This window comes from Cygnus atratus, chromosome 15 (genome assembly GCF_013377495.2).
Source record: "Cygnus atratus isolate AKBS03 ecotype Queensland, Australia chromosome 15, CAtr_DNAZoo_HiC_assembly, whole genome shotgun sequence".
Taxonomy (NCBI): Eukaryota; Metazoa; Chordata; class Aves; order Anseriformes; family Anatidae; genus Cygnus; species Cygnus atratus.
Window position 1 is genome coordinate 10,362,676 of NC_066376.1, and position 26,543 is coordinate 10,389,218.

At 38.5% G+C, this 26,543-nt stretch overlaps 1 protein-coding gene across 3 annotated transcripts in view; it reads right to left on the reverse strand.

The window, feature by feature from the left end:
• CPPED1 (calcineurin like phosphoesterase domain containing 1) overlaps positions 1–26,543 on the reverse strand; it is a 52,660-nt gene that overhangs the window by 10,626 nt on the left and 15,491 nt on the right. For all 3 annotated transcript variants that reach the window (XM_035548631.2, XM_050713724.1, XM_050713725.1), the window contains exon 3: positions 11,545–11,967. In XM_035548631.2, coding sequence (XP_035404524.1) covers positions 11,545–11,967 — 423 coding nt within the window. The remainder of the gene's footprint in view (positions 1–11,544; positions 11,968–26,543) is intronic.

Here is a 26,543-nt window from a genome sequence, read left to right on the forward strand (position 1 = left end):
TAAGGCGTGTGCAGGTCAGTTAATGCAGTTCAGTAGATCCAGCTATTCACAAATGGGTGCTGTCCTCTCCCACTAAAACACAAAACAAAAAAAACAAGAGGTAGGTAGAACAGTGATTTTGTTTTCCATCCTTGACTTCTGAAAGAGCAGATGAGAAAAGCTTTGATATAAAAGCAATATGAAATACTCAAAAGCCACTGTGTAACTAAATTCCAAAGGATGGCACCCTCACAAGCATTATTTCATTTTTAGGAAATACACAGTGATTTGAATTTAAATGTGACTGAAGGTTTTACAATATCTGTTAGCCAACAGAGCAGGATCCCTTACAGCAAGACATTATTCACTCCTAATGGATTAGGCATTAAAAGAAAAAAACAGATTAAGTTCAGAATAAAGTCAAAAACTGTGCAGATAGTTACTACTAAAAGAAAGGAGAAAAACACAACAAAACAACAACAAACAAACCACACACACTTAACTCTGTGATCATCACAGTCAGATACCATGCTGCACGACACTACAGTGGTAACATCTCTACCACAGAAAAAAAGGCCTGAGCTGACATGTTCATTTTTGATCAGTACACGACTGGAAGGCAGATACTCCTGATGGAAAACTCAGTGCAGGCCATCATGTTGTGCTTCATCTGTTCTAAAACCATGCCTTGGATCACAAAAGCATCTAAAAACAACGAGCTTCAGGCCTGCAAACCAAACATGAGTTTTCAGAGTCATCGAAAAAATTAATGTCTTTGATAAAAAAAAAAAAAAAGGTTTGAAGTACAGGAATTGATTCTGATTTTTGTGACGCAAAGATGTCCTCCTCCTAGCATGCAATTTACTCTCATTTTCTGATCAAGCACAAAAAGTCCTTTTCAGTTCTGATCTGACAAAGCTGAATCTGAAAGACAAAAAGATTTGCTGTTTCCAAAGAACTGATCATAACCTTTCTTCCCCGTAGAATAATGCATTTGTACTGAAGACTGAAATACCTATTATGGCACCAATTCTGTGAACCCAATGCAGCCGATTTTGCATAAAATAAGTTACATGACGTAACAAACAAGCATTATAAGGATTGTTCAGGAGTCATTTGACCAGATGGAAGTCTTACATGTGTTGATAAATCCTCATTGTCTTGGACATGACACAAGTTAAAAAATACTTTGTTTTTACGCTACTGTATTTACATCCTGCATTGTGTCACTTCATCCATTCCCTCAGGTTGTAAAGCTACACAGTGGATAAACTAAGGCAAGGGGTGAATGCCAAGGAAAGTGATTAATAGCTTATGTAACTGGGCATGCTGCTTTCAATGCTATCTGTATGGTCATTTGTATGCAGACTTGTGCTTTAAAGGACAAGTCACTTTGTACTTAGTTTTATACTCTGTTCATGGTTTCTACTGCACACATTTCTCAACAGAAAATTCCAAAAGTTCCTCTTAAAATTTTTTTCTCCCCCATTATTTCCAGTGTCTGCTTTCTAAAGCCAACACACCAAGTAAGCAGTCATTCCAAGAGCTTCAGCAAGCTCTTGTTGGTCCGTGTTCAAAGCTCTGGTAAGACTGACAAGTATTATTGGCATTTCCCATTTTCTCTTTTTCTCGTAGTTCTCTCTTCAAGCTTTGTGAACTAGAACAGCAGGTTGCATTACAAAGGGCTTTTCCTACACGGATGGTGTAATGGATACTGTTAAGCTGACTGATTGGCATGCTGGGGAAACAGATCCAAATGAGTACCTGAAATTTGCTTTGGTTGCTTCACGGAAAATATTGGTACAGAAAGGGATGACCTGGCCAACCGGGCCCAGGGGCGACTTGATGAATACAGCTGTCAGGTCTTCACACAGTGCAGCAGCTCTGATTTGGAAGAGGTTATTCTTGATGACCACCATTTGAGTCCCCACATGACCTGAGCAGAATATCATTCTGAAAGGAATGGAGTCCTAACTGAAATATTTTCCACCTAGTGATAGTAAAAAATTTTGGAAAACTTCAAAGAAAACTTTAGCTATGCCAATGTCATTAGCATGCTGTCGATTTTACTTCTGACAAGAATCAGATGAGAAAACAGTTCATTACATGAAAAGAAACTGCATGCTGGATATCACGCAGAAGGCAATTGGTTAGCAGGAGAAGCTCAAGTTATTCTAAAGAATTTTAAAAGTACAGCATCTTCTTCCCACAAATTATACTTTATCACTCTGAGAAACCCTTCCAAACAACAGTTCTGCAGCACCAGGGAAAAGGGGTCAGCAAGATTTTGACATAATTGCACTGTAAGAAAACAAAGGCATTTAGCTGTGTATCATGTGTAATTCCTATGAGAGTGATTATGTCCCGGTTGCAGCTTATTGTTGGGTTGCAGTCCCACAGCCCCCAGACTTCCCTCCCTTCCTTGTTACTGCACTGCTCTTATATTCTGCAGTGTAGAATAATGCAGGGACACAGAAGACTGGTCTTATTTCCAACTCCACATGGGGCAGGGAGGGAAGGGGACCATAATCCAACTTTTCCTAGAGGCCCAACAGACAATTCCATCTTTTTCAATCTCTCCTTTGACCAATCTTTCAGTTCAAGGAATAGTTAAATCATAAAATGTCTCTATTTGAAAAGTGAAACGCTCACCATGACCTATTTTTGCTTTATTAAACAGACAGCAGATACATTCCTTAACATTATGCCAATGAACTGTAATGTTTTTTTTTCTTAGCATTCTTTTATCATATTTTATTAGACATACAGTGGTTGTTCTTCTCTCCCTCCCCATAAAGGCAGGAGCGAGGGGAAAGAGCACTACAGGACTACATGACAATGGTGTTTGAAACCAAGGGTTTCACGTGTGAGTGAGAGGGTGGCCACGTCCCTCTCCCTGCAGGAGAAGTCACCCTTAGGCAGCCAGGTACTTGTCGGTGCGGGGCCATTGGGGATAACATGGCACCAGAGCCCAGCAGAGATGACAGTCAGCATGGACAGGATGCACGTGCTTTCAAACATCCCGATTTAAAAAATAAACAAGTAAAATCAAGTGTGCTCTTTGGAAGACCTCTCCAAAAGCTTGCACTGTTGAAGTATTGTCACAAGCTTCAATTGTCTTCCCATGGAGCAGTATTTCAATAAAAATGACTTATTTTTACTGGCAAGATTTCCTGTACCAAGTCATGAATGTTGCCAAAAGTCTCCAGCTGCTGGTAGTCTGAGCTCTTGCAGTGGTAGAGCTCAACGGCTTATAGGAATAAATGAAGTATAGCAGAACATTGCACATAACACTATTAATGAGATTTCATGTGATAGCACAGACTAGCATGACGTATGAAAGCCTGGGTAGCAAAGAGGGAAAAAATCTCAATGCAACAGTATGATTTTGTAAGTACATCTGTTTTCCTAACTTCTTGAAAATTGGATGTTCGTTAGTTCAAGTTAATTCCAGAAATACAAATTGAGTCCCAGTCTCAAAGGAAATCTAGATGCATTGATTGCAGAGGTCCAAATCAGCTACAGCAGGATGGAAAATGATGCTCACACATTTATCTTGAAATACTAAATATAATTTCATAAAGATATGTGCACCTAGAAAACAAATTTTCTCACACAACCTGGATACTGGGCTGGAATTCAGACTTGAACTAGTTTAAATTCCAGGGGTCTCTGAATCTAATTTCTATAATTACACACACTTCCATGGCTTGCTTCCAAAAAACCCTGAATTCAGAAGAAGTTGTTTTCCAACTCGAGTTCCTAACATACAAAGACCATTTTGAAGCAGGTTTTCTGTGCCCAAAACGCAACTGGCCTAGTCTCAGTTGGAAATCAAACTACTCAACCCAGCACTATGGATAGTGTAAAAATATAGGAAGAAAATTACCAATATAAAAATAAACCAAAGAAAAGCAAGCAGATTTTCCAAATTAGGAAGAGAATGCCTGGAATAATCAGCATAGGCAATCAGCAGCATGCTTTATTTAGACTGAGCCTTCAATTAAATAAATGCTTTTCTCAGCAAAAGCAAATGAGACTGTAAGAGAATGAGAAAGCTAAATTAGTGGAATATGAATGACATAATAAATATGTAATGAGTACAGTACAGACCTTTCTTCTCCCTTGCACTCTGTAGAGATTTCAGGAAAAAAAGTAGTTCTGACTGGGCAACAAAATTTATTGCGTGGTCCAGATTACCACCCTTAACGTGCTGATTAATGAACAATTTTTAAAAATAACTCCAGACACGAACCAATGTTCACTGCATTTCATTTACGGATTTATGGCTCCCAGAACAGACTGCAGGTGAAGTTCAAAGCAAACAAGAGGAGGCATTTCTTCACAGAGCACCAGCTGTGAAATGGGAAACTCCTTTCCACTGTGAAAGCCGAGAGTTTTCAAAAGTCAACTCAACAAATCCACAGAACCACCCCTAAATAGCACTGTACTGATAAAACTAATATGATTCAGTAAGTCGCTAAAAGAAAAATTGTTGGAGATTGGAAGAATACTTGGAAGAAGTATCATTATGCACTTTGCTGTCCTGTGCTACAGGGTTTGAGAAGGAGCAGCAGAGGAGTGGGCAACAGGGACCATCATTCTGGTCTAGTTACTCTGCTGTTACATTAGCTATTAAGTTTAATGATAAAACTAAGTTTAAAATAGAATTATGCTTATTTAAAAATCGCAAGCTTCCCAGGCCAAACCTCTTGCTCAAAAATTGAAGAAAGGGTATATTCTGGGAAAAACTGAACCTATATGAATTTGTCCCCGAAACTGCAGGGGCTAGACAGGAACAGCACTAGAGCCAAAATGGAAGCAAACAGATGGAGAAGCAGTTCTGTAAGGAAACAACTGCGCTCAGTGAAAAACCTGAATGTTATCGACACTCCTTGGTACCCTTTCAGAGTTGTCATGGGCAGGAGAACAAAATCAAGTATTATCCAGGCACAGGGAGATGCTACTGTAAGAGACTCAGGGTGTGTGTATGTACCCACACACATCTATGTGTAGATATCCATCTTGTTTAAAAAGGCAATGTTTCTGGGCAAATACAATGATTTAAGTCACAAGGACAAACTGATCCTGAGCACCTCCCCTAGAGCATCAGGCACAAACTGGCTTTTTTTCCTTCCTTTCACTTGCAGCATACAGCAGCTTTTAGAGTGCTGAACAGTGTGGTCGGTTCAACAGTAATACCTGTTCTCAGAACAATTTTGCACTCCAAAATGATGTTCTTTCAGCTTCCCTACAAGAGCACACATTAACCATAGCCATTTTTTGTTGTACCTTTTTCCTTTCCCCTGGGCAGGTGGTGTATATCATTTTTTCAAGACTTCAGTGCTACAAAGCGAATGATGATATTTAGTAGTCTTTGTAAACAAAATCTCTCCTGTGGAATTAAATTGATTTTTATCTCATTGCAATTTGAGAAGTGCTCACATCACCCCATCTGCCAAGCAGGTGTTACAGAAGCAAACAAAGATGTGAAAGCATCAGTCACAGCAGTGCTAACAGGACTGTTCAGTGCTCAGGCAGTTCTCAGACCCTGATCTCCAACAAACCCAGTCAGTTCCCTACAGTGGAACTCCAGTAAAAGGAAATATTCCCACTGGTAGGTGTCAGGGAACACCTTAAATCAACCATCACCATTTGAATCAACCTTAAATAACCATTATAGAATTATTCTGTGCAGACCTTATAAGCTCTGTATTATCCTACCTTCTTCATCAGAGGTGTTGTGTAATTAGAATTACAGCTCAGCAACATGAGCATCTTAATAAAAAAATACCACATTGTTGCCTGTTGTTAGCAAACACTACCCTAGAAATGTGCAGGAAAACTTACTTAAATCCACTTTATAGAATAAAAAAATCCAGAGCTTGATACAACTGGTGAAATCCGTGGGTCTATGTAAGTGGGAGACAAGCTATTAGTCTGCAAAGTCTATCTATGACAAAAGTAGTTTTTTATAGGACACCACTGAATGCAGCTATATAGAGAAGGACCTTAGTCACGCTTGTTTTTCCTATATAACCAGAGGAGAGGCAGCAGGCACAGCCAGAGGGTGACTCCAGATCACCTAACGAGACTGCAGCTCTAAATAAGCTGTTAGAGCTGCTCTCTGTAGAAGGTCACTCTGTGCTTCAGGTTTATCTTTGTGAATGCCTCTTGTGACCTTTCGGTGGAATTTATTTCTTGGTTTTGCTACATTTTCCATTTGAAAATGAAGCTTTCTAAAAGATCTGATACAAAGCCCAGATGATCCTGGCTTGCCGTGGGCTCTAAGGAGTGAAAAGAAGGTAACCAAAACTACAGCCCAATGGAGAAAACAGACGTCAAAAATTTATCAAAGAACAAACATTACCTAATCTCTCATTATGGATTATGCTAAATAATTGTATTTTGCAGCATCTCACTGCTGAATTTCAGAAAAAAATGTATGTCTCTGTGTATTTATGTGCTAGATGATATTCTCATACTTAGGGAGCAGTCTTAAAAAACACCATTCTTACACAGATACACAAAAGATATTGAAACTGGTTACCTGTACCATGAGCACATAATTTCAAGGTTGAAAGAGTTTGAGCTAAACACTGAAGCTGAGAGTATTTAAATCTAAATTATCTTAAATACTGACAAAGCAACACATAAGCAAGGACTGAGATTACTCACTTGGTGTACAGGCTTTGCCAAAATCAAGGTCTCAATGGCAGGAAGAAGAAAATATTACTCCCTTGTCAACTTTGATTACACAACAAAGAAAATAATGAAACATAACATATGTTGTCTGGTAAATTTTAGAAACAACAGCTTTCAGCACTCCATGCTTTAATTTTGTACTCAAATATATCTCAGCCGTGGATGTTCAGAGAGCTGCTTCTCCCTTTAATACCACCCTCCTGTCAAAACATTCTAAGAGGAGCAGGTAGGTATTACACTCTCTTAATGAGTGAAGGTGTTAGAAGTTACAGCACCTGCAGTCACAAATATAATAACAAAAAGACATTTAATAAAGTTAGGTTGTTACTTTTTCCTGTATGTATGAATTTAAGTGCTTTCTACCACATCTGAAAAATTGCTTTGAAGTCATCTTGATGAATTTAGAACTTTTTAATTAAAAAAGCCGGATGCTGCAGGGATTTTCCTTTTATTATTTTATGTCTCTTATCTTGTGATTCTCTCTCAGACTCGTAAGTCTCTCACCTATGTACACCACCTGTATTCTTCACAGCACTCTGAACCACAAATTCTTTTATCAACTTTGTTGGTGAAGAAACAGCTAGTAATTTAGGTTTTATTTGACGAAGGTCTTAAAACTATTCAGACATCTGCTTAAATATTTCACTTCATTCTGGTCCTTATTGTGTTAAGTTTCCGAAGAAATTTCAGTGTGTTGGTGATGGTTCTCAGGATAAGAAGTCTTCAAAAGATTGTCCATAGCTCAGCAAAAATACCGATCTTTTTCTGGTCACAGAAAAAGTCTGTAAAGCCTAATAAAATTATTATTGAATGAGATCTGTAAGACAAAGTATGTCTTCTACTGCATAAACTGCTTATTTAAAAACTAATTTCTAATGTTTATCAAAGAAACATGACACACAGGGCAGATTTTGGGCTAGACCACCACCTGGATTCCTTTTTTTCCCTTCAAAGCTACAAGCAAGCCTATTTATATCATTGCTATAAAATTCTTAAAAGCTGAATATGCAATTCACGCAGCAGAGCAGACCTCACCACTGAGGATGTTAGCTCAGCTCATCCCCAGTACTCACACGCAGGCTTTTTTTCCTGTACTTAGCTTCTGCACAGAAAGGAGACGAACCTTACCAACTGGGGTTAAACATTACACAAACATGCTTTCAGAAATATATTCTCACTTAAATGATAAACTATGTTCTCAACTGAGTTGACTTTCACTATCACTGAAATTGCTTTTTGATGGACAATGGTTGTTATAATGCATTTAAAGAAAAATGGGACTCGGAAGATTTCTTAGACATGCGGCTTACAAGTATGGTTTAACTTTGCATAGCAGTAATACTATGTAATACAGATTTACAAGTGCCATATTTTCAATTTATAAATATTTATCATAAGGACATGATTTTATCTTTAATTAGCCCAACTGTTAAGGACACTTTTAATGTGAGAAATGTAATTCAGTACTTTGTACCAGATGTAGCCTTTACAGCTAGTCTTTTATCTCTGCTTGTAATGAGCGGATACTTAAACCAAAAACATTCTGTAATGTGTAAGCGGTCAGAAGGGAGTCACTACACAAGATTTGGGCTCAGGATTTAAAATAATCATTTTCTGAAGTCGCATACCTCACTCTGAAGAAGCTGTACAATGCTACCATCCATCCTTTCAGTATCATTTTATTTTCTATAAAAACCCATATGACTTTCTTGGTTTATGAAAGGATTGAAATCCTTAGATTTTTCTTCCTTTCCTCTCTCTCTCTCTAACCAGATGCATTACTGCTCCATGTTTGACGCTATGAACATTAAAAGTATAAGCGAGAAAACTGGGATAGCTCCACGTCTGATCCTGGGTTATCATACAATGCCCATCTACTGACGTTGCATTTCCAAAACCAAGCCCTAGAATATGCACATTACATTGATTAAACTGATTTTTTTTTGTAATTACACAACAATCCTTCAGAGTGGTTGGAAACACTGCAAGACAGCATCATGCCAGGATGCAAAGGGAGAGATGCAGAACGAGAAAGCAGAAGGAAGGATGGGCTGGTGTCGGGCCAGGGGATGGAGAATAGTGGGGGACTCATTATAAAGGCAGCCTTGCCTTTTCCAGAATAAAAAGCTGTACCATACTTCTCAATTATGTGCTATAAGCGGTTAACCTTCTTAAACAGCAGGTCATAAAACAAAACAAAAGAAACCCCAACAAATGCAAAGTAGGTTGGGGTTTCATTATCAATATTCTGTGTTTTAATCCTCCATTAATATATGAACTGGGAGGAACCAATTTTATGTCCTACCATGCTAACTGCCTCTTTGTAATCTACTGATAACATTCTGTGGTCTTACAAAGACCGTTCTTCAAAGGAATAACAAAATGGAAGCCAAATGCACCCGTTACTAAGGAAACTCTGAGCCAACTTTTGATGCAGCTCATTTTTCCCAGCACTCTGAGTAACACTGAGCTGCTTGCTCTCTGTATTCATTTAATTAGCACATTTGATTATTGGATTGCAAATGTTACTTATTGCCTCAGTGTTGTCTAAAACAGCAAGGAAAAGATCAATGTATTAACATATTCATGAAGGAATCAAACAACAGGCCATTTGAGGAGGATTTTTGGGTGGGAGCAAGGGGCACAGTGGGAAATGATGGAGGGAAGGAACGCATGGGATGTTCGCACAAAAAGAAGTTCAGAATATTTTTGCGAGAGTTGTCTTGTATTCCTGGCTTCCCATTCACTCTTCCCTCTCCCTCGAAGCCTGCATGAGTTGTCTGAAAAAAGTTTTGACTTTTGATTAACCCCCTGGATACTCATTAGGAGAAAGAGCCTGAAATATCCCTGTAAGAAGCATGATAACTTAATGATAAATGTTACAGTGATAACATTTTGCATAATTTCTCTTCTCTTCTGATTAATTATATTCCCAGTGCTGAGTGTTGTGAAATGTTAGCAAGCCATCTGGATGTCAGAAAACTCTAGAACAGAACTGCTCTGGTTTCCACCCTAATGCTCCTTTACTGGGATATGCCTGCATGGTAGCGTCCTTCTGCTAACGCACTCTCTAATGGACTAGGATGTGTTTTTACCAACAGTACATAAGCATTCAGCTGCCCAACTTTCCAATAGAAATATTTCCCACTATATTATCACAAGCACAAAAACGAACAGACAAAAAGACCATAATCAGGTAGGTACATTTTTCTTTTTCATAGGAAAAGTTGGAGAAAGAAAAAAGCACAAATATTTTATATTAAATTTTGGGCTCCTACCTGTAAGGCAAATCTTGTCAAAGCAAAAAAGTCATCGTATGCAAACCTATATGTTTTCTTTTTTCAAACTTGCAATGAAAATACATGAGTTAAATGAGTAACTTATCATGGAGTGATTATTTATTTTCTTACTGTATGGCTTCCTTCTATTTGCCATTTTATTAACATTATGCAAGGTTTGGGATTAACACCTTAAGAGCCATTGCCCTGAGCACTTTAAAACACAACAACACTAAACCCTAAAAAAAACCTGTGTGAAGTGAAGCAGGGAAAAAAGGTAAAAGGTACAGGTTCATGGTTCAAGATGGAACTAACATATGTGCCTGGCTTATACACACACACATTTCAACTTATGTTAACTTCTTACCTCTTTCTTCTTTCTTTTTATCAGTTTCATTCCATATGTAAGCATACAATTCTGCTGTTTTTCTTTAAATAAAGAAGACAAGATCTCCCTTCTGTTGCAATAAAACCAAAAGTCTTAACCAAAATCCTCCTCGTGTCCAAAACCAGTATCTTTATATTTTGTATTAAGATATTACGAGGTAACATCTCCTCACCTCTCAGCACGTCTCCTTAGGGGAAAAAAAATCTTGTAAAACTTGAATCTGCATATATGTCAGTCCCCTGGAGAGCCCTCAGATAATTGTAAATTTTGGCCCTACTGATTGGAAACAGGAGGAGATTCAGAGCTTGGAAATTAGGCTGGTTTTGGATGAGTTTTGGATGAGTAGCTGGTTTTGGCTTAACAATTATATGGTAAATTACAAACAATATCATAAGCAATTTCCATTGTTCAGTAATCCAAATAACGTATTCTTTTATAGATACAGAGAAAATGACACTCTGATGCAGTGATGGCAGGCTGGCAGGAAATTCTGAGGGACTAGCACACTCCAGGAACATGAAAGCAATTAACGGGAAACAATGGGAACAGCATGGAGGAGTAGCTGCGTACTGTATCTGTCTCCACGGCATTCAAGTTTCATCAAACAAAGCTAAGGGATTTGGTACAATATTCTCGTTCAAAGCATGTTCCACCTGCTTTCATCCCAGAAATGGCCCCTATTACGATGGATAAACAAAGGATGGATCTTAGCAAAGCAAGACTCTTTAACACTGAATAAATCTAGAGCACATTACACTCTTGGTTTAAAATTGGCTCAGTGTGGGAGAAAACAACCTCCAAGGTAATTCTGAATTCTGTTTCTCTGTTTTATGCAAAATAAATTCTGTATTTTTCTCCTATGGCAATACCTGATCTTCTATTCCTTCAGTAGGAAAAATTCAGGTTGTCTTGTATATACCAGCACTTGCAAAATGGAATCCTTGTTATTTGTTTTAAAGAGTTTTTCACTTTCAGTTCTTTACTTTTCACTCAAAGTTTTGAATTTCTTTTGCTGCATTTGAGAGATGATTAGATTCAGCTGGTAATTTTGCCCTAAAAGTAACAATGAGGCTTATAATCTAAATCTAAAATTCCTTGAAAACAGTACCACGCAAGTTAAATTTATTTTTTTCTGGCAGCGTAATGATTAACAACTGAAAAAAAAATCAGAGAGAGGAAAATTCAAGAAAATACCTGCTTTATGAAACTTTTCCATTATCCCTTGACGAACCGATTTTTCCAAGTTGAAATAATCATGGTCTTCATCAGGTTCTCTCAGAAACAGAGGGATGTGCTGAAACACTATTATATGCTTGCATTTATGTTTTTCAGCAACAGCCAGCTGCTCATTAAGCCACACATCCTGGGCTTGCTTTAACTCTGGACATTTGGAAGAATCAAAGTACAACTGAGAATTTAGCACAAGAAAGAAAACACCTCCAACCCAAAAGCTGAAGTAGTCATCTCCCCAGCTCTTGCAATAATTATCTATTGTTTCTCTTGTTGGAGTATTGCCAATATCATGATTTCCACTGACAAATACCAATGGGATATCCTGGTCAGTGTTCTTCAAAATGTTCTTTAAATCTCGCTCTTGGTCCTTTCTCCACTGAGATCCTATAGAACAAACAAACAAACAAACAAACAAGTTTTATTGTTTATGCTATCTTTTCCTAATTTCATTGTTTGTTTTAGATAATGGAAATACCACATATAGTAAGAAATATTTAGCATTAGATTTGTGATTATGGTAATATGCAGGAACATAGACTATACCTTCACTTTAATATGGTATGTCCAGAAAATCCCTTCCCTCCTGCTTATCGAGTACTCAGCCTTTTCTGAAATTTTCATTAAGTGAGGCTCTGGAGAGGAACCAACAGACAGTGCAGCAGTAGGTGATCTAATAGTGTTTTGCACCAAAAGCTTTGGGGTCCGATTCTTATAATTTATAGACTGACAATCTGGTGAAGAAATGCAGCCACATTGGATGGTACAAGTCAGCTTTAAACAAGGATAAAAAACAGGTTTAAAATCTGGTTTATATTTTATGTCAGTGCAAAGGAATTAAACCTTTTTTTTCATTACAAGAACTACTTTAACAGCAAAAATGTAATTAGTGTCTTGCAGTGACTTGTTTATACGATGAGTCCACTTTAATAATAAGCATAGCATTAATTTCAAAGAAAGGTAATTGTGTACTTTGCTAGTTTTTCCCTCATCTCATTTTTACATTAATATGCATACCCAGACAGTTACTTTTCTGGTTTTCTGAAATTTGTCCTTCTCTAGGCAGGTTTAATTAATTGACAATCACTAAACAAATTAAAAAAGCTTTTTTTTTTGGAAAAAAGTTATTCTAATGATGACAGATTTTTCAGTTTTCTAAAGAGTAATCTTTAATCACAGAGGTCACTGATATACCTACTTTTTGTGAATTAAATTGCACATTTATAAAGTGCATTTTGTCCTGCAATACAATCTAACATGGGCCTATTTCACAAATCATAACTGAATTTGTTAACCAAGAAATTTTAACAGGGTTTTCACAAGAACTCTGAAATCAGAATTACAATATAGGTTTGAGTACAAGTCCATGCAAATCAATCACCATGTATTTTTAGACCACATTCTATTTTTGTAACTACACATGTATATATATACAGAAATGTATTACAGGGACTCTGGTCATATAAGTAGGAGACAAAAGATTTTTTTTATCCACATTTCTTGAAAATCCTTGCAATTAATATGTTTCCGAACACTGACCCTTGGTAACCATTGTTAGTATTTCAATTCCTTTTCTCTACCCTATAGATAAACCGTACACCTTATTGCTGTTACTAGAATCTTATGGTTTGAGAAAAGTACTAAAACCCAACATATTCATATACCTAAATGTAAAGACAGGTGTGAGATTTGATAAGTGGTGTGTCAATTCAAAGGAAGGCAATCCGCAGCACTCATCTTTAACTGCAGAACCAGGCAGAACATTATTGTAGCAAAATCTCTGAGTAACTTAGAAATACTGGCCATATGGCACTAGAAAGTATCTAGAAAGTAGAGGACGGCAGGTAGGTTTGTAGGGCTTGTTAATGTACCAGGAGCATGGTCAGTCTGGGCCATCCTTCCAGTTCTGGAAAATCCTTATTACTCCTAGAAATGAACAAGGCAAATAACGTCTCCTGTTACTTGGAGGAGCTGGATGTAAAACAAACCAAAAAATAAATCTGACATACTTTGTTGCCCATGGGGCAGGAAGCCCAGTGAGAAATCTGCTTGCCCTGCCCCTCCCTGCCTTCCCATGTGAAGAGCTGGAAATTTCAAGCTATAAATACAAAAATGTATTCCATGTGGGAGGGAGGTGGGGAAAAGGCGAGGGGGAAGGCTCTATTAAGAGATATGTAAACACACTACACCATGCTAATCTACACGCTATCACTTTGGGAAATTTAGCTAACAGTTTCAGAGTATAAAGACATTTATGCATAAGTTACAGAAATAATTTGTAGAATTATGTATATGTCTTCCCAGTGGTGAAATTCAAGCTCCAGAGACTAACACTTAGATTAGATTTGTCGACAGCAGGGCACTGGTTCCCTCATTTAATGCAATATTATTTCTATAGCAACAGGGAGACATATTCAGTGTTTTATTGCAGAAAACAGATTGCTCAAAATGGAAAACAAGGTCTCTGCCCAAAGAGTCTAGGAAATCATACTAAGTAAAGATTATTTCAGGACAATTACATTCTGGCTTGACCTTTTCTTGGTAGAAGGTCAAAACAACTTCAAAAGAAGAGAAACCTACAAAGGTAAGAAAAGGAGGAGCAATGTCTCTGTAGTCTTTGGGACAGGGCTAGCTATAATAATTAATCATTCCAATGATTATGAAGAACATTTTTATGTGCCAGTATATATTTCTTTAGCTTAGAGAGAGGACTAGTTGGAGGCAAATAGGAAGAAAATATAATGCCAAGAGGCAGTGTAAAAAAGTAATTTGGGAAGTGTCAGGGTGGATGGAACCGAAATTCATTTCTGTTCTCTTTATCCTGGCATCATGTGTGGTGACATTTTTAAATCCCAAGCTACAATATTCTGTCTTTATGTTAGGCTATGTAAATACAGTCTTGCCCTAAGATAAACAACTTAAATTAATAGCCCATAAAGGACAGTTTGGCTTTTAGAAAAAACACAAAAGCAAGAGACGGTGCTGGTGCAGTTGCCTGTAATTCTCCACAGCTTCCCAGCTTATCATTTCTGAAGGCTGAGCGATGTCAACAGGAGCATGAAGGTGCAATGTCAAAGGCTCTGCTGCGCTGCATCTTCATGCTGTAGGTTACATTGCTGTTCGCCTACACACTTGCAATGCTCTATCTTGCACTGCTTTAAGGAGTAAAGGCAACCTGCCTTCACTCACTGGAAGAGTAAATTTCAAGAAAGAACGTACTTCTAAAGCATTTTTGCTGAAGCTGGCTTCAGTCAGCACAAGCAGAATTCAGATTATTCTGCCAAAGAAATAATCCTCTTGCTGATAATCCATGCTGCAGTTTACTTTGGTATTCCAGACCATGCCTCTATAGCAAAGTGTTGGGTTTAAAAAAATTTTTTTTGGATGCCCTAGCTATAAAAACAATTTGAAACAGTTTGTCCCCAGACTGCAGTGCTGCAATGTGTGCTGTCTGCAGTTCTGTATCTGAGACAAGCCTTCACTGACAGCAACCTCCACCACCATCATCACTTTCCCACCCTGCAAGGTATTCCAAATACCTAACACCTGTTTATCTACTGATATGAATTACGAGGAAAAGACCCCCAAGTACTACCCCACCTCTGCCAGAGGACACAGGTGCGTGGAAACTGTGGGTGCATCAGCCTGCGCCTCCAATTTCATGCCGTTTTTCAAGAGATGGAAATTCCAGTGAGGTAATTAGACATCTTTTGCTGAACAAAGGTATCAGTCATAAATCCACAGAGACCACCACCAGAGAGAGGTCAGTTACTCAACCTGACACGATGATACCACATTTCTCTTTCTGACAACCCACTGAGAAGTCACTTCCAGTGATCTGCTTGGTACAGACCAGCCCCGTACCACAGGGCAGAAGTGCTGCAGCTCGACAAGCGATGCTGATGTTGCTGCTGCTTCTAAAGCTCCTTTAGGGGCTGGTTTTCCTCAGGAGCCAGAATAGTCCTATTTGCCTACTTCTTTTGCAAATCTTGGCACAGACATTATTACTGTGTCATGGTTTGCTACAGCAAAAACAACGTGGGTGAATACAACCAAATGTCTAGTAGTAAGTTTAACCTAACAACTGGCTTTAGAAGTCTGGCAAACAGGATCCTAACTGTGACTTCGTACATATTTACATCGCCTGCACTGAGTTAAGGCGTCTCTGAGTCTCTGCAAGGCCTTTGCTCGGCTGAGGATGAGTGCAGGCACTTTTAGGGTAAAGTTACTGAAGATTCAGCCAACTGATCAACCTCTTGACTACGAAATGTGAAAATCCCAGCTCCTGCCTAGGAGCCCTCACCCACCAGGCTCACACCATTCTCATATTTGCTGAATTCCTTTGCAAACCTATCAAGTTCACCAACCCGGCAGAGCATCTCCCCCCCCCAAAAGGTGGTGCATCAATTGAATCTACTTTTGAAACTGGTGTACCAGAGAAGGCTCCAGTGAGGAAAAAGAACCTAAGGGAGGGCAAGAAGGTGCGGGATGAGAGCATGTGAAGTAGCAGCGTAACTTGCAGGTTTTGTCATAAGTACATTTATATTTCTCTTGTTGCCTACTTATTATCAGCCACCAGAGAGGCCTCCGTTTTCCTCTACTTCACCTGTTCAGAAGGGGAAAATTACTCTCTAAATTACATAAAAAATGTAAAAAATGTAGCATAATTGTTTTCTGGATTTCAGAATTACTGCCTCAGTCTTTCATTGTATCATACAAGTGTCCTAAACTTTTGAGGAGTTGCAAACACATCCTTTTAAAAGAAAAATGCAAATTTTCAGGTAGCAAAAGAAGAAAGTTAAAAAGAAAATTGTTTAACTATGAGCTTTTATGCAAGCAACACTTTTGAAAAGAACTGACGTGACAACTGCAATCTGGTTAACATCTAACCCAAGAGACAGAATATCACAGAACAGGTAAAAGCTAAATTGCAGGTTAAAACACTACATAAAACATCAGATAGAAATAGTAACTATATCTGATAAAAGCAAAATACAAAATGTCAAAACATCACCAATGAAAATTGAATTAACAAAAGCATTGGACCCATTCCTTTTGTAGTTTACAATGAAATCAGGAGAACTACTCTGATACCAGAAGGCAGATAATTCTTGATGGGCACAATCACACGACTGCTATAAACAAACGACAGATTTGTGTTTTCTCCTGGGCCTTACAGTTCATCTTTGTATCATCTTTGCACCACAATCACCTAATCAGAGTCTAATTATTTTGGGCTCTCCTTTTCTTGAGGTGCTTGTCCTTTTGTGGTTTTCATGACTGTCTGCAGTTGCTCGACTCCTTTTACGTGACATTTTGATGACTTTCCCTAGTATTATTCCCTAACTTTCTAGGGAAGACAAAAGGGGTGTCCAAGGCTATACTCACAGCATGCTCCTTTTGTAAGTACCTTCACAGAGACATATTTAACCACTGCCTCTATCTCTCTTTGTGAGAGCAGTCTCCTCCTGCTCAAAATGGGATTGCCTTTTATCTCCATAGCTGTTTTGGACACCTGGCTGTCAGCTCCAGCTTAGCAGGGCTACAGCTAAGCTCTTACAGCATCCCTCGCAGCATCTCTCTGCTGACCCCAGTGACAGCCCCATTGCTGTGCTTGTTACCTAGGCCCAAAGCCAATGGTATCCCCAGAATGAAACTGTATCTTACAGGCTCTTTCTACAATACACAGGACACTGGTATAGAAAGAAAAGAGCTAGCAGGCCATCCTCTTACTCAGTCTGTACCCTTCATTATTTCTTGTTTTAAATTTAATTTTTTTTCTCCCCCCTCTAGCATCTGCCATAATGAAGTCATGCAATACACTGTACCATTGCCAATTATTACACGCAAGAATAAGCTGATCGATTTTAATAAACCCAGCATGGTCATGTTCTGAAATAGGTTTTTCTGGCTTAGCCCGTGCTGTAATAGCCAGAATGTCTCCTCTCTCTTCTTTAGACATATTTGTTTCTAATTTCAAATAGCCTGAAAACATTATTTTTATGGCATGCAAAAACCATTTAATACACACTTAAAGATCATGTAAATATGACTATATACTCACTCCTGGACAAACTGCCTGCTCAATCTAACTTATAAAATATCTCATCTCATTAGTTCCCACTGAAAAGCAGGAACTGAAATACCCATTTGTCTACAGCTGTAAGCAACTGATTTTTTCAGTACATTAGAAACAAGTAATAGTCTGTTCTGAGCCACAAAAAGGGATCATGCTAAAGAATCTCCCTGCATGAAAACACAAATTAAATATATTTTATATCTTTGGGCATTGAAACAGGAAGAAAACTTAACTCTGGTTTTAGCTAATAATTAACAATTATTATATTAAAGCAATGACAACCCCCCAAAAGTAAATGAGACAGCCTATTAGGGGCTCAACTTCTCCTTGGGTTTCAGTGAACAACATTAAATGTAACGGCTGCAAACGCTGACATTTTTCTGAGCTCCAGCCATGCAGGTGTCCACTTAACAACCTAATTCATGGAGTTTACTGTTCTGCCTTCTGCTGTGAAAATAAGTATTATGCTTCATTTAAGCCCGATTCTGCTCTTCTATCCTTCCCCATCTCTTAGCTGTTCAGAGCTGTCCCATCAGGCACAGGCCACCACTGCCTTTGGGTTTGTGCTGCTGATGAAATCCTGACAAGCAGGGAAAAAAGCTGCAATGTTACAGAAGTTGGAATAACAAACTTACTAAAAACAAGTACAAAAGGTACAAAATTGTCTTCACTAAGCGTTCACTTTTAAGAGACAGGGCAAGATTCTAATATTTCACTTTCTTCAAATGATGACCTGTGAAATATTACAGCTTTTTGAAACTTTCGCAATATTTACAGCTTCATATTCAGTAGTTACCAACATGACTAAATAACTCTTTGAAATACTAGTCCCTTAAGTCCAATGAAGTTGTCCACACTGTTAAACTGAGAAATGCTTCCAGTAAGTGGGTAAAATTACTTAAAAATAAATGTGCTTTTCCTGATGTCTGAGGCATTGTCTAGCCTTACAAATACATCTTTGCTACCAGAGCAAGTGCATAACAAAAAGGCGGTTAATATCAGCCAGAATCAATGGCTTAAACAAGCCATTTCTTCCTTAGAATATGCTCTCCTAACCTAAATAATAATCCTTTGCCATTTTTGTCTTTGCACCGCACCCATGTTCGCTATGGGGTGTTAGAGAAGAGCTTACAGCAGAAGCAGGCAATGTGCCACGGGCAGAAGAGCCTCAAACGGGAACTGGATGCTTTAGCCCAATGCCTACCCATTAAAACGATGTTACTTTTCATTGACTATGTACGAGCTGGCAGTTTGGAAAAGACAGCTTTGTTCAGTTTGATTAATCAAGTCAAAATGATGTGGGCGAAATCTTCTGCCACTGACTTCCAAGGAAGAAGAACAAAATCCTTTCCAATTCAGAGGCGTGGAAAAGCCTGGATACACGCCTTTGAAAAACACTCACACTTACGCTCGAAAGCCTGTTGTGGTCATCTGCTCTGACAATACCTGCACAACTCAAAGCACTCATTTTGTGCAACTCACTCATTATGTATAGCACATGCAATTCCAAGGAAAAACAAGAAAGAGGCAACAAAGATTCAAACAGAGATATATTTACCATACAACAGGCCAAATAAATAACTCCTTGTGGATGTCCACTCCATGTATGCATTTTCAAAGGTTCCTAAGCTAAATGAAAACTTTCTGGGCTGAGAAAGAAGGAGGAAAAGGAATTACAGTTGGAGTTTGAGAGATTAAGTTTTACTATAACATGGAGAAAAATCTAACTATGCTTCCATATATGTATATATAATATGTTATATATCATCTAGTACAATGAAGGAGTGTATGTTTTAGGACAATTGTGTAAATAATCATGTTTCAAAGATTTTCATTCAGAGAGGTACTGTTAACAGGATTCCTCAGATCAGTTGCAGAGCAGACCACAGATTACGGTCCAAAATACAAATAAATATATACTTGCTCAAGTTAAACACTTTCTTCTGACTATGGTATGTTTGCAGTATGAGAGTAAATCATATTGTCGAGCAGATATTCTCCATGCACAGAGAATATCTCATGCTTCCCTGCTCTTGGGCTGATTACAGCAAATTAAATTTCACACTAAGCAGCTTGGAGGCTTTGAATGCTCCATTAGGTTTTACTAGAAACAGATAATTACTATAAAATGTTTATTTATGCAACCATAGCGACATTTCTTGAAATTGGTACTATTAGATGTTTGACAAATACTGTAGTACCCACCCAGTTAAGAAACTGGGTTACGTTACTAATTGACGTGTGGATACAGGTTTGGAGAAGAAAATAGCCAAGAATCCTTTTGGTTGGGCTCCATCATACCCAGCATATCAAAGTTATCAATAGGCTGCAACAGCGAGACAAATGGATGCAATGAGTTGACTTAGTGTATGCTACCCTACTGTCAGAAAATTTGATCACGCTTAAAAACACTGCTCAAGTCATTTCAGATGACAGTGCAGAAAAAAACCACCACAATAGTGATCAATGATGTATTGATAAAAAAAATTACTGAATATTCAACAAATAAAATTTTAACCTATAACTTCTTCAGTATAAACATTTCAACTCCACTGCTTCTACCTCACACTTGAGAAGTCAATCTGTGCCTTTTCTACTTCGTGCTCTATTATAAATCTCCACTGACAAAGATTCAGGAATTGGGATTTAGCTGACAATTTTGCTGAAGCCGCATGTGGCAGAGCTGAACACAGCTGCCTCCTCCCCAGCTGTGCCAGGCTGATGGGAGTTTTGAAAAAAAAATAAAAAAATCAAACCACACACAAACTTGCTTTTGTTAGTAAACCAAGCAGCCAGTTCCGAAAAGGGAGGAAAAAAAAGACAAATACAGTAAAGGTGACATGCCTACAGTCATTTTTAAAGCTGGAGCCATATTTTAAGCATTATTTCTGTAGACTTTTTTTTCTTTTAATTAGCTCTGTGTTTGTTATATGAACAAATCAAACATCAGCATTTGTGCTCTCGCCTTCTACATGAGGAAGGGAAATCATTTAAGAATTACTGTATTTTTAATTAAAATTAAGCCTTTATAAAATATCTCCTTATATACATGCTTCCCTTGAGGGCAGGCAAAGCAGCTTAAAGTTATCTGGTGAGTTTTGTTTTGTTTTTTTTAAGTTATTGTTCCTTTGTTTTAGCAAAATGGGTTATTTAATGGTAGTTTAAAAGCAATAACAAAAGCAGTTCACAGCCAGACTTACTACAGAAAAAAACACTTTTTGAGGAAGATATTAAGCATTATCAGGCATTTCTTCCTTTGTATGATGTCTTGCTAATTCTCTCTATATAACATTAAGAACTTGTATGGGACCTGACTTTCCCTGTAATTTATTCAGTTCACAAACATATAAATGGCAGTTTGTGCATTTGCATACAGATTTCAGCATTGCATTCATATCATGTCTTGTGCACAAAAGCCACCAGCAGCAAAGAGCTCCAAATCTCCAACAACTCAGTTATTGAAATGTGACCAAGATGGTTTGTATCTGATACAACAAAGGACGAGTGCAGCACTCTGCCTCCTGGAAGGGATGTCAGGAAATCAACAGAAAAATTTACAAGTTTGTACATTAAATGCATGCGAAATGTTTGCTAAAGAGAAGGATGAACATTCATATGCAAATGACTGCAGACCTTATTAAATATAACAAAAGTTATGAAACTCAGTATTATCTCAACGACCCCTTTTTATTGGCTCCAAACCAAAATCAGGCAGAACTGCCTGTAATGCACTAAGCTTCAGCCCTTGCCGAAGCCAAAAATTCACTCATCTTTCCTGGTCAAGCCCAAGGCTGCTTTTGAAGTAAGAGAAACTCAAGTATTTACAATAGCGAGGTGCCTTTATCTTGGTTTTAAAGAAAATGCTTTGACCAGGACCATTTATGGTATGTACTTTCCTCTTGGTTTAGAAAACTGAACAAGTTGAAGAGTTTTCTTAGAGTTACCCTCTAAGGCGGAGGTTTGCAGCCTATGCTTTAAAATTTATTATCTATAAAAACTAGAGTTTTGGAGGAAGATGTATTCAGGGACTCAATATTTAACAGAAACAGAAGACAGGAATATTCTGAACTGCAGCAGTCACACATCACATCTGGGCCCTGGAAAGAGGTTCAAGTTAGTAATTCTCTCAGGAGGGGGAATGCCTTAAAACGTTACAGTGATTATAACCAGAAATGAAGCCATACCGCTGTCTGGACGACAGAGCCATCAGCTCTGATGCTCCTCAGCTCTGAAGCTGTCTATTCTGAACGTAAATAACTTCACTCTCTCCAGCGTATGTGTCAGAGCTTATAAGAGGTACTGATTGTATAAAAGCCAGTACGCCCAGCTCGTCTTGTGTCCTGATCATCAAATTGTCAAGCAGAAGTCAAATGGAGAAATGCTGATTTGAAAATCATGTCCCTTAATTGCTGCCTAAATTTGAACTCAGAATCCTAACATTTGGCACCTGCTCTTGGAAAACTTAGTGCATATCATTCCCTCTATTATTATATGGAAAAAAAGACTGTTTGTATGGAAGACAGGATTACAGAATGGAGTACATAATTTTAAGGACACATGTAGCTGGCAGTTTTACTTGCTTTTCACATAAAGCACATAGCGCTGCCCAAAATTGTAATTAGTCAAATTGAGTTGCTAAGCACTAAGGCTTTATTGGGGAGTTAGAGTGACAGAGGAGCAAAAATGTGCAGAATTTGAGGGGAATAAACATGCACACATGCTCACAGCATTGTATGCACTGGGGGGGGACTGGTTGGCTGGTGAGATGGTCCTAGAAGCGTTGGGGACCCTGGAAGCAGCAGGCAGAGAGTGGGAGCCAGGCACACCAGTACACAGCCAGTTCCTACAACAAGCTGGTAATGAGCCTGGTAGGCCAGGATTGTGGTCTCATGAAGCCATCATAAAGCATGCTAGCAAAAGGCTAGTGGCCTGTGTGTAGCAATGGCAACTACACCCACCTACATGCGGCCAGTCTGTAATTACCTAGGATAATTAATATCCTCCTTAAAAAACCTGGGAGGTAACAGGAAAGTATGAAATGGCATTCCCAAAGGAGTATGGGTTTCACATTGATCCTGGCCAACGTACACCTGTACCTGTCTGTAATGCACCTACGGACCAGGCTACGGAAGGCTGTTCCTAAAGGTCCCATCCCTCTGAAGATGACTGGTGCACATCAAAAATCTCTTCCTCCATCAAGACAGTTGTTCCCTCCTTCTGACAGTGCCAGAAGTTCTATTACAAATTTAAGACTAATCTTCTGTGTTGCCTCAGCCCATGGATTGGTGGTGGGTTAAACAGCAATTGTTGCAACACTGCTATTCTTTTTAGCACATTTAAATTTTACAGCAAGATATGGGAAAAAATGTAGCTGCCCCAAGTAGAATTTAGACATTCATACTGTAAAATTGATCTCATTTAGCTGCAACCTTACCCCATCAAGTTCCATATGTGTGCTTCTGTTTTCTCCCTGGAAGTTCCTCTAGCACTTTTTTTTTTTGTGTGTGCTCACAGCCCCAAATAAACATCAGACCACACAGAAAAAAAAGAAGAAAAAAAGAAAATATGTAACAGACACAATCCTGGAAGATCTTACAAGTCTAACTGCAGCTCAACAGAGAGAAGGAGACACAGACAGCAAACACACCAAGGAGCAATACGAAAATATTACTGAATGACTGCAGCTCTGTATAGCTGATTAAAAAAATTAATCAGATGATTTAACTTGTTCCATTTACAAAAGAAACTTAAATAAAAATCTACATTTCATCATGCTTTACGGTACCAAAATGCTGACCAACTCTGTGTTCTAATCCTATCACAGAGAATTATCTGGCAATTCAGGCTTTGGTTGGCATTGGTGGATTAAATAAAAACCTAAGTCGTACAAAAGTAAGTTCAGAAACTGGGTCTACCCAGTTTTAGCTCTGTAGACATTTTTAAGTATTATACAGTTTGCTTTGCTGAAGAGCAGTCAAACTGTTGATACTAGACAACATCTCCTTGCATACCTTTCCATGCCATGTCATGTTTGGTAACAACCCTGTGTTTCCTCTTCCTGCACCATGCAGACCAGAGCAGCTTTGTTCACACTTGAAAGCTTCTGTTTAATTCTCCCCAACCACCTTCTGTTCATTAAGGGGTAACTAGTTTGCATCTGAAAAAAGTATCAGTTTATGCCATTTTTTCTGCAGCGTATCACATTTATAATACTTGCCCTGTTAAGGATTTGAAATGTATATCCACATATACGTGAATGGAAGAATACACGCAAATATATACATAAGCACATGAAAACAAGGACAATGTTTACTCTACCAGGCAGACAACAATTAAATGCATATGGCAAATCTGTCTGATGTTAAAGAAATATATTTAATAATAGAATAAAATAAATTCATGAGACTCATCTTTAGTCTGGATATAAAATTCATATCGCAATTATATATAACCTACAAAGCTACTGTCCTTCCCCACAGACACCTTCACTACAGTACTGCCACCACGTGCAGTAATACCGGGTATCTTTGAAAGACCATAAGTATTCACTAAACTCTAGGAAAGGAGGAAGAGCCACTGTAACAAACAAAGCTCCCAGGTAGATATAAGGATTAAATGAACTGCTTTCCTTCCTGTGCAACATCTCCCCAGGAACCAGGTGTACCAATTTCAGAGCCACTGTTGAGGTGCAAAATGGCACGAGGCAGCTCTGACCTCAGCAAACAGAAAACCAGCTCCTTGTACCTTCCCTTCCTCCCCACACCCTGCCCTGTGTGGGGTGGGGGTGTGTTGTGGGGATGCAATACAGGTAATTCAAGAGAGCTACGATAGGTAAATTAAAAAAAAAAAAAAAAAAAAAGGAAGACTAAAAGCATCTGAAATGAGCAACACCACTTAAATATTTTGTCTGCTTTAAAATGAATAAAAATCTGTGCAAAAAAGCCCCACAACATCAGACACTGGGAATGAGTAAGAAAGCATAAACAGGCAAAATTCCTTATCTTGACGTGATCAAACTAGACAGAAAGATGAACAATTGCTTCTGAAACTAATGAGAGAAATGGAAATATAGGCAGATTAATTAAAAAGGAAAAAGTGCCATCATAATTAATTCACTAGGCATGTCAGAAGAACAGAGACAACATAATTCTTGTATTGGAATTCAGTCTATTTCAAATACAATGGCTTAGTCTCCTGCCATCATTTACACAGCTGTCTAGATTGATTTTTTTTCAAAGGGATATAAAAATGGAATAGATGTGTTCTTTAGAGAAAAGACCTTTGTAATAGCAGATCCAAGTCTTCCTCCTTCCCACCTCTCAGCAAAAAGAAGGAATTCTGAAGTAGAGCACTACATGCATGGCTGTTCCTGCCAAATGCTGTGTCTGCTCAGCAAAAGCTGAAGGTTGCTCCACCAGAACCACATTTGTTTCAGAAATGTGTCAGAAAGAACAGTTTGAAAGCCTTTAATTAAATCATTTACTAATATAAAACAAAGGTAGAGGAAAAAAACTGAAACATCTTACTGCTTGGGCTTACTTGACCGAAAAGGCTTGTGGTGGACTGTTTAGCACATAGAGACATGGGCAGGAAAAATGTATATTAGAGATTACACCTTCACTTGGAGGAATTAGTACAGGTATTCACACTGTACTTTGAGTGCCATGATACTCAATTCTAGTAATTTTGATTTATTCTAATTAACATATACATACAAATTAATCTAAAACTGCAAGCATAAACATTGCTTGCTCACTGATCCATTATAACACTGCTAACAGACCAAGCTTAAGTTCTATCATTTTTTTTTGATTATACACATTATTAGACAAGTCTCGTTTCCTTTAGTCTCTAAACAGCTACGTTTTACTACACTCAGAGCTAAGTAAAGTTCGCAGACTTGCTGTCTTACTTGCTCTTTCACCCTTGTAAGCAGAGCAATTAATGAAAAATAATTAAACACCTGGTCTAAAGCTACATCACATAAAAGACTTTTCTGGATAGAACTGATGTCTATCATGCCACTAATAGCAGTAGCATCATTACAAAAATGCAGTTTAAATAAATTCCTCCAAGGGAATTCAGCCACATAAAAAGAGCTGTCATTCTCAGCTTCACAAGTGAGCATTTCTCCATGGCTGCAGTGGGGTGACCTTGCAAACAGCTGAGTTCTCTGCTGCTGTAACGAAAGATGTTGAAATGCAGAAGCTGGTTCCTGAGTGCTGCTCCAGACTAAAGGTATGGGATGCTAAAGAAAGCACAATGCTGCATATTAAATGAAACAGGGAAGAAGGGTAAGAAAGAAGGTGGGAGGGGGTTGCCCTCCATGTAAGGAGGGGGGTATTCCATGACCAGACACTGGGTTTGTTGAGCCTGTGGTTCAGGATCAGAGGAGAGGTCAGCCCTTAAGAGTGGGATTTTCCTAGAGACAATAGGGGTGAATAAACAGATTAAGTCTTCTATAAGCAACTTGAGGAAGTCTCCAGATCACGAACCCTGACTCTTAAGGGAGACAAACCTCCCCAGTACCTGCTGACAGCAATCCAGGAGGGAGCCTGGACAACTTCTTAACACAGATGCAAATCTGTGGGCCAACCAGGGCCCACTCTTCCAGCCCAGCTACTCACAAACACAGGAGGTGCTAGGGAGCGTGTTAATCCCTGGCAGCCGTGGCTGCAGCAGCCATCAGAATGGAGTTCATAATCCTGAGGGGAGTAAAGCAGGCAGACAGCAGATCTGGAGCTTCAGGAGAGAAGACTCTGTGTTATTTGGGGAATTGGTAGATGGGATCCTGTGGGAGGTAGCTCTGAAAGGCAAGAGTTTGCGAGAGTTGACAGGTCTCAAAAGAAACCTCCTCCTAACAAGAATTGCCCATCCTTATACT